The sequence below is a fragment of the Notechis scutatus genome, chromosome 1 (genome assembly GCF_049901735.1).
Source record: "Notechis scutatus isolate UNSWTSFEM ecotype Mainland chromosome 1, rNotScu1.2, whole genome shotgun sequence".
Taxonomy (NCBI): domain Eukaryota; kingdom Metazoa; phylum Chordata; class Lepidosauria; order Squamata; family Elapidae; genus Notechis; species Notechis scutatus.
The window spans coordinates 228,070,218-228,079,999 of record NC_142009.1 but is presented as its reverse complement, the minus strand read 5'-3'; the positions used below and the strand labels follow the sequence as shown (position 1 = coordinate 228,079,999).

General features: G+C 39.1%; 1 protein-coding gene across 1 annotated transcript; it reads left to right on the top strand.

The window, feature by feature from the left end:
* The first annotated feature begins 215 nt into the window (after positions 1-215).
* LOC113424770 (olfactory receptor 5AR1-like) lies at positions 216-6,448 on the top strand. The gene is made up of 2 exons (XM_087953784.1): positions 216-1,117; positions 6,230-6,448. Exons 1-2 carry the CDS (start codon positions 216-218, stop codon positions 6,258-6,260), a joined length of 933 nt encoding a protein of 310 aa, XP_087809910.1. The 3' UTR covers positions 6,261-6,448.
* Positions 6,449-9,782: the final 3,334 nt, after the last annotated feature.

The window sequence follows — 9,782 nt, the reverse complement described above, 5'->3', positions numbered from 1 at the left end:
ATAAACAGATTCTACCTACCAAATATGTTGTATACAGAATTAAGTTAGTAAAATGTGGTCCTAGTCCTCTTGAAAAAAGTTCAGATTCTTGTGGCATGAAGAAAGGAACAGGGATGAAACTCTAAGTAATATAATTTTCTTTTTCCTAATAAGCAATCAAAAAGACATTTCAGGATCAGCAAATTACCTGAACCAAGCCATCTACTCAGGAAATCATGGATAAAGGAAATGGTTCTGCCTTTTCTGAATTCATTCTTCAGGGATTGACAGATAATCCTAAAATGCAGCTGGTTCTTTTTACAGTCTTCCTCTTGATTTACATCATCACTGTATTAGGGAATCTGGGGATGATTCTGTTGATTTTCACTAAACCCCAACTTCACAAACCCATGTATTACTTCCTGGGCAACCTCTCCTTTGTTGACCTCTGCTGTGCTTCAACCATTGCTCCTAAAATGCTAGTTGATTTATTAAGTGAAACTAAAAGGATTTCTTACAGTGGCTGTGTTACACAGCTCTTTGTATTTGCTATCCTTGCAGATGCAGAATGCCTTTTGTTGGCTGTGATGGCCTATGACAGGTATGTGGCCATCTGCAATCCACTCCTCTATCCAACTGTAATGTCCAAAAAGGCCTGCCAGAAAATTATCTCTATTGTGTACTTTACAGTCCTGCTAGATTCAATGATACAAACTTCCTGTACATTCCAACTATCTTTTTGTAGTTCCAACATTATCAATCACTTCTTCTGTGATGAGCCTCCACTTCTAATGCTCTCCTGTTCTGACACATATATTACTGAAGTTGTGCTATTTACTATTGTTGGCTTTGGTGAAGCAAGCAGCATTGGAATGATTCTTGTATCCTATGTTTACATTTTGGCTACAATCTTGAGAATGCGCTCCGCTGACGGCAGGCACAAAGCATTTTCCACCTGCACCTCTCACTTGACAGCTGTTGGGATATACCACGGGACAATACTCTTCATGTACTTCCGACCAAATTCTAGTTACTCCATGGACCAAGACAAATGGGCCTCTATGTTCTACACGGTTGTGATCCCCATGCTCAATCCTTTGATCTACAGCCTGAGGAACAAGGAGGTGAAAGATGCTGTGCCAAAATCTCTTGGCTATATATGGATTTGGATTGGGAGGTAAAAATTTTACAATAACTGGCAAGGGTGACCATTTGAGGGAGAGTACATACAGAAGATCTATCTAGAAGGCATGGTAAAATTAGTTGAGGATATGTGGATTTTTAAAGGATGTTGCCCTAGACAAATGTAATAGACAATAATACTCTCCACCACTTTTGGAGAAAAAAAATTCATGGAGAAAAGAATATACATTGTGTTGTCTTCTTTTTTCAACTGTGTATACACGGAATTGCACAATGCTCTGAATATTATCTCAATATAAAGCATATGTTTTTTTAAATATGATATAGTACACCAATAGAAGTCTCCACTTCTGCCAAAGGCCACTATTTCGGTTTCATCAGAGAAACCTGGCACTTCCAACTGGTTCACTCCTTTAGTGCCTTCCCATGATATTCATCCATTTAAAAAATGGTAGTTTGACAGCAATCTATCAGAAAAAAGGGTTCCTGGCAGTCATAAATCAAAATCATTTATTGTAGAAAGCACAGAATCAAAATACATTTATAACTATGGGCTTTAAAAATCAAAAGAATGGAAGCATATATAATAAATCATTCCACAACTGTAAATTAATACTGTTGTTGGTTCTGAATTTGTCAAGTCATAAGCAGTTTAGTATGGGATAAACCAAGTATTTCAGATATTTTTATTTCGTCATAATTACACAAATTGCTAGGCTTAGCTGGCCAATGTCTCTCAGACTAAGGCTAGTGTGAGAGTTGCAAGACTCCCACAGTTTTAAAGGAAGGTGTGCTGCCAAGCACCCAAATTTTGATGACATACCTACAAGGTGCTACAACAAATGAATTTCAGGGAGAGATCATTAAGTCTCTTTGTTCAGCGTCATCGTTATTTTAAATAGTTGCTGAAAAAACTGTCATGTCAAGAACTATCTGAAAGGAACAGTAGTGCTTTCAACACATGAAGAAGATACCCTGGAATCACAGAAAAATAGCAGTTGGAATATTCAGTGTAAACAGCTTTTTAGAAAACTTAATTTATAAAATGTGAGAATCAGTTGTGTTAAGTGGAACAAGAAGCATGACAACAATAGCTTAAAATCTATCAGTTCCCTGAAATCAGCAGAATTCTCAGATGGTTTTTTCTTAATTCAGAGACTTCTCAAGAAAGAAGGGAAAAAGAAGGTGTATCAGCACAGGGTCGGCCAGAAGTTGCAGGAATCCAGTGTGAAGAAGCCAATGTTCACACAGGATCAAAGAAAGATAAAAATTCTTTTATTTCTGTACAGAAGCAGAAGAGTCTTCATTCCCAGAGAGCACACCAAAAATCAGGCACAGGTGTGTTGTTGTTTTTTCTTTCTTTGTTTTGTTTTGTTGTTTGGTTTTGTTTTGCTTTTTGCTGCAGGAAACAAAATAAGAGAATTGCTGATTGGTACATGGTAGTCACATATGCAGACAAATAAAACCATTCCATAATATCCAAAATTATTTAATTCTATTTCATTCTCATATAAGCTGCCATAAAGAGGAGGGGGTCAACTTATTTTCCAAAGCACCAGAGGCCAGGACAAGAAACAATGGATGGAAACTAACCAAGGAGAGAAGCAACCTGGAATTAAGGAGAAACCTCCAAACAGTGAGGACTATTAACCAGCAGAACAGCTTGCCTTCAGAAGTTATAGGTGCTTCATCACTGGATGATGAAGAGACTAGACAATCACTTATCTGAAATGATGTAGGATCTTCTGCTTGGGGAAGGAGTTGGACTAGAGCAGTGGTCCCCAACCTTTTTGTACCAGGGACCGGTTTCAAGCAGAAAATTTTTGCAAGGACCGGGGTGGGGGAGAAGAGAAGGAGCTCTCTCGCTGCTCCACCAGCCCAGGAAGAAACTGCTTCAAAGAAGTGGGGGGGCTTTTCCGCGCGCAGCTATTCCGAGCGCCCGTTTCACCCCCACCCCCCACCCGCCCGCCGCGCTGTTTCAATCCACAGTGTCCCGTTCTGCCTGCCTGCCTGCCTGCCTTAGTTTCTGGTTGTTTGGGAGCAGCTTCGGCTGAGAATAATAACTATTCGCCTCTTTTACTCAGCCGAAGCTGTTCCGATTCAACCATTAACGAAGGCAGGCAGGCAGGCAGAACGGAGCACTGGGTTGAACCCGCATGCGCCGCGGCGGGCGGGCGGGCGGACGGGGTGGGGGGTGGGGGAGAAACGGGCGCTTCAGAGGTGCTGCGGCGACAGGAAAGCTCCCCCCGCTTCTTTGAAGCAGTTTCTTCCTGGGCTGGTGGAGGAGCGAGAGAGCGACTGAGAGAGCTGACCCAGAGAGAAGGACAGGCTTCGGTTGCTTCCTCCCTCCCCTTCTTTCATTTGTGTCCTTGATCCCCGATCCCAGCAGCATTCACCGAAGGTGAAGAAAGCCGCCATTTTTTAAAAAAATTCTTTGCGGCCCGGTAGAGAGTGCTCCACGGCCCGGTACCGGTCCGCGGCCCGGTGGTTGGGGACCCCTGGACTAGAGAACCTCCAAGGAGCTGGAGGTCCCTTCCAGCTCTATTCTGATTGAAGTTCGCTAACTCTGGGTGTGTTTTTGCTGTGCTAATAAGTTTTGCTTACCTCCAGGGCTTCATCTAGATGCCTATAATCACTGCTTAAACTAAATATCATGTCACCTTCTTTGGTTCCAGTAAAAGATTCACTTGCAATGTATCTTAGTGAAGTTCAATTGCAAGTTCCCTTGCAATGTCCCAAAACCACAACCTGTTGGCCAGTTTCTATAGAAGACATTTGTGGTCAACCAAGGGAGTGTTTGTGGTTGACCCCTCTAGCTCTCGCTGATAGGTATTAAAGAAATGCTACTTCTGGCAGGCAAACGCTCAAATAAGCTAATGCCTCTGGCTAAAATTAATTCATAGTCCACAAAAAAGCCTCTAAGTACTTATTAATAAACTATTAAGTCACCAGGCCCTCCAGCTGAAAAGATAAGTAAGATCCAAGCAAATTTCTATCCATTCATCCTACAGTAGCTCAAAATTTACATAGTATTTTTAACATTCATTCCAACATGGATTTTTGTAGAAACATCCACACCAATAGCACAAAGCATTAATATGAGTTCTCACATGCAATGCTTCAGCAAATGATGTAAATATTAGAATACCTTTATATACTGCCTTACTTTGTATTTTAGCCCTGGTCCTCTGGATTATTGAGAAGCCAAAAAAGGTGGAACTCTAAAGAATGCAGATCTTCTTCCTTCCTTTGATAGATTTGATCTTTCTATGATTGTCCCCTCAGTTTGTGTCACACTGTGTATTTGAGAACGTTAGGATATTTCTATTGATTTGCACTAAATCCCAACTTCATAAACCCATGTCTATGGAGTGCCCAGTCATCCAGGTCATGGTTGTCCCAAAGGTGCTTTTTTTCCCCCAAGAGGCAACTGGACTTTCTGGTTTTTCTTTGAAGATGTTTCAAAGAAAAACGTGAAATGGTGTAAGGTCTCATGCTCAAGCAGGATATTGGACTAGAAGACTTCCAAGTTCCCTCCCGATTCTATTATTCTATGTTCTGTGTCCATGTACCTCCAGTCTTCTACCAGCTATTCAATGAACCAAGACAAAGGGGCTTCTATGTTCTACACGGTCATGATCCCCATGCTTAATCTATGATCTACAGTCTGAGGAACGAGGTGAAAAATGAGAGTATCACCAGATTAAAGCAATTATCTGCAATAACTATAGATATACTTTGTAAATTACAAAGAAAGGTCCAACCTTGCTCTCGTCCTACCGACCAGACATTCCAAGTTCCACTGTCTCTTTGCTCTCTGTGAAAGAGTCCTCTTTCCTGGAACTCCTGACTACATTTCACCACATCAAGTCATACTTCAATACTTAATTCTCGTTTGATTGTAATGTTTCATTCAGGCTCCCTCTAATATCCAACATTTAAGGGGCTCCCAGTCAGGCTGCCCAGCTAGATCCCTAGGAAAAAAAGACCTTTGACCCCATTTGCTTGAAGTGATAGGTTCTTTTACTAAGGATTAGTTATTGTAGCAAAGGCAAGACAAGATCTGAGATTTCCAGGTTACATCTCTCCTTGTTCAGTTTCCATCAAAGGAATAATGGATGGAAACTGAACAAGGAGAGATTTAACCTGGAAAGGAGGAGAAACTTTCTGACAGTGAGAACAATCAACCAATGGAACAGCTTGCCCTCGGAAGTTGTGGGAGCGCCATCACTTGAGACGTTCAAGAAGAGATTGGACTGCCGCCCTTCTTCCGGTTGCGTGGCTCGGTGGCAGCAGGAATTCGCGACTGCTCGCGATTCCTGCTGCGCTTGCTGCCAAGGTGCCCCGATCCAAATGTGTCTGGGGGATATGGCTGCCCTGTAGAGGCAGCCAAAAAGAGAGGGGATCCGGACAGGGGCTTGGGGTGTCGCAGACCCCTCCCCAGCCGGAAAAACCCCTTTTTCCCAAGGTGGTGGAGCGGTGGTCAGTGATGGCCATCACAAAGAAGCCTGCAGCCGGGTAAGATTTGTGCTGGAGGAAGCTGAAAGTGAAAGTGCTGGCTGAGCCGAGACAATAACAACTCTTAAATACCCTGGAAACTGAACTGTTTGAATTGCCTGAGGATACATTGTTTCCCAAAGAAGATCGGAAAGCTGCGGTGAAAGCTGTCAAGGGAAGTTTTTTTTATTTACTCTCCCTCCCCATAGAAATAACAGATGGAGATCTGGAAAATCTACTTGGGCACCGAAGGTAATTTAATTTGAAACTTAAAGCCAAGGGATAAAGGATTTCTGGACATTGGATTTAAAAACTTAAAATTCCTTTTATTTTTTACAAGGGGAAGGGAAGAGATAAAGACTCATTATAAGATTGTACTGAAGGAGATTGCTTTGAGCCTATAAGAACAGATTTAAAAGACATTAAGGCTTCTAGAAGATCATCTTGGAAGTGTGTATTTGAATTCTACCCTAAAGGAGGTGAAAAGATAGAAAGAAGAAAGTGCTAAATGAAACTGTTTGCTCTGATTTGGTTTGCTTTGTGACTTTGAGATTTCTGTGAAAGCTTGTTAAAAAGGGGGGATTAAAGACATTAGGGTTGCGTTAAAAAGAAAGAAAGAAAAAAATGGCATTATCTTTTGAAGGATTACAAATGGAATTTCAAAGACTGAAAAAAGAAAATAAGGGCTCTTCTGGATCTATCTTTCATTTTTTGGAAATGGCGATTTCTACCTATCAAGAAATATGACAACGACAGGAAGACTGGGATGAAGGAGAAGAAGCCATCTTTAATGGACAAACGCACTTAGTGGAGGAAGAAAAGCGGAAGGGGGCAAGGAAAAGATGAACTTAGAACTTAAAAAGCAACCAAGAAAAAGAAAAATGAGATGAAAAAGTGATATGATGTCAGAAAGCAACAGAAAAGAGAAATACAACAGAGAGGGAAGAGTAAGAGAGTGAAATTGGAGAGATGGGGTGTGGTAATATATTTTATTAATCATTTTATCATTTTCTGTAAGGCCTTTGTATAACTAGCAGTAAGTCTAGGAGATGTGGGCATTCTTGGTGGGGGTAGGAGTATCTTTGCTCAGAGTGCCTCATTCTGTTTTGATTCTGCCAGTTTAGAAGGAATAGGAAAATGGGTGAAAGTTCAAGGTACAAGATACACAGTTGTGCTTTCTCATGGGACTTTCCAAACTTTCCCATGAGACTTTCCGTGGCTGAATGATCTCACCCTAGCAAGGTAACATCTGGGACTTTCCAAGATTGTGTGTTCTCATGCTGGTGAAGTAATCTCCTGTTGAGGTCATTGTTTTCTGAATATGCATACTGTATTTTGCTTGTGTTTTTTCTCAATAAATACTGCTACCTGAGTTCTCTCAGGGTTGGCATTTTCTCAGAGACAGTTCCCTGTGTCTCATTTCAATGTCAAACCACCATAATGGGGGGGTCAAAAAGTTAGAATGGAGAAGAAAGAAAGGGGAAAAGGAAAGAGAAGTCATAAAGGCTTTAAACAAGATACTAAAAATGAATTTTTTTCAGAGATAAGGGGTGAGATAATTTTTTAAAATGATTCTGCAAAAGTACATAAGAATGTATTGTAGATATTAGTATTTGAAGCTGAGTTAGAAAATTAGAATATTATATGATTTAAAAATGTATTAAAGGGAAGCCATGATTTAATTATAGAGTTTAATTTCTTATGAAATATTATCTTTATTGTTTAAGAATTAATAATAGAATTTAATTTCCTATGAAACATTGTTTTTATTATATTATAAATTTAATATTTCTTTTTTACTTGTTTTTAGTTTTATTATTATTTATCAAACTCAATATTATTTGTTTGTTTTATTATTTTGAAATGTAATACTTTGAATGTACGGAGCAGAATCAGCACGGAAAATATGTTTTATTTTAAGTGTTATTTAGGGGAAGATAAAAAGTTGTCATACTTCAATTTGGGTTTACAGGAGAAATATTGTATTAGATAGAAAGGATAAGTAGGTGATTGAAAGAAAACGGACCAAAGATGCAAATATAATTATTTAATTGAGATGGAATAAATAAAACAGAATTAAAAGAATGAGTAGGAGAGAGAAAATATATGGAAAATTAGAGAATGCTAAATAAGATATGAGATAGTATATTAAGTGAGTATAAATTTTGATTGATGTCTGTATAAAAAGAGTTAACTCGGGGTAAGCCACCTTCCAAAAAGAAGTTTTATGTATTTATGTTTTGTGTAATGTTTGTTTAAGTTTGACAGGATGTGGAAGAATACTAATGAAAATCTATTCAATGAGTATATATTTTTAAGGCAGAAGAAATATGGTTAAATAGAAGGAAAGGGAGTAATAAAGAAAAGTTTTGAAAAGATATGAAGTTCATTAGATAAGATAAATATATATATAGAAGTGTGATAATTAGGAATTATCTTCTTTTCAAAGAAGATGGTTTATTTGTTTCTTCTAGAAAAGATATTTTATGTTACTACATCCTATGTTTTGTTTGTGTGTGTTAAAAAAAATTAATAAAGTTTGTTTAAAAAAAAGAAGAGATTGGACTGCCATTTGTCAGAAATGGTGTAGGGTCTCCCGCTTGGGTGGGGGGTTGGACTAGATGACCTACAAGGTCCCTTCCAACTCTGATTATCTGTTATCTGAGACTCCCATGCAAAACATTACATTCTTCCCTCTTTCCCCAGCCCTCTGCCCTTGACCGGTCCATCTCTATCCAATGGCATGTTGTTTGGTGCAATTTCACATTCTTTTCTCAGGTTAGGTGTCCTTGAAGACTGAAACAGGTTGGTCTCACACTTCTGGTTTCCATCAAACCTACCAATCCCCTCCCCTCTCATCTCTACTCTCTACATTCTGATTGCCTCCCTCCGCCCCCTTAACAATTATGACAAGATGCCAGCAAAGCAGAGAGCTGAAGGTGGCAGATATGACAGCCCCACCCTATCACTTTAATTAAAAAAGATTTCAAAATTATTTTCCCATGGGAAAGAATCTTATCATTAATTCCAAAGTCTTAGTTTAACTCCATTTGGATCCTTAGTCCATTTGTGATTTTCCAAAAACAAAGAAGAAGCAGGAATAAGAGTCACAGTCGTCTCTAACAAAAACTGCAAACGAAACTGCTACCTAATGTGACTTTTGACAGCTTCATGCCTTTGACAAGTGAGGAGTCTCACCGAGGACCATAGTTCTGCTCACCTCTGTAGATGATTAGACTGGGAGCTTGTGGATTGCGCTTCATCATCTGACTGCTCCAGCTACACAGGAGATGCTTGTGGTTGATCAATCTTAATTGAACCCTAGCTTATTGGATCCTGTTGCTGACAGTCCTAAAACACAGGGTCATCTGCAAAAACATTGTCAGATCCCAGGTCAAGTTCTAAATTGTGGCTCATAACTCTTGTATTTAAAACTTCTATCACTAATGACTGAGAAAAATTCACATGTTTCTGTAAAATACGATGATCCCAAAGGTTCGCAATAGCTGAAACGCAGTGAACAAGCAACTTCTAAAAGTAACTAGAAAATGAAATATGCAGAAATAATTATAAAAGAAAATATGCAAATTCTTGTAGGTGTTGACTTCAGCATCCCCCAGAGCTCTAAAGCTGATGGTGACTGCTGTCTTGGGGTGACCTTGTGAGGAGCAACTATCTGGAGCACTTGTGGTTGATCTCAGGTTCTCCCCTTGTCCAGAGAGGAATTATCAAACAGCTAGCCTGCTCTTCATTAGGGTTAGAGTTAGAGTAGCATTGGATTAGACTGACAAGATTCTGTCTATGTGGTGTCAGCAAATTTAAAAAATGAATTTTGGTTGGATTTTTCAATGTCATTCTTGGGCTGGATCTGAACATGTTTTTTTTTTTTTTTTTTTTTTTTGGGGTGGGTGCTAAACCCACTATCCCCTTACCTTTTCTTTTCCTTTTTTTTTTTTTTTTTTTTTTTTTTTTTTTTTTTTTTCCCATTTTTTTTATTCACAACTATGTATACACTTGTACTTATTATCTTGTAAACAATTGACAAATCAAATAAATGGTTAAGTTGCACATTAGGACTCAAGGTGTTATTTACTTAACGATAGTCTCCCATTAAAACTATTGCAACAAAGCATGAAAATACAACCACTTATCTTCAGGATCTG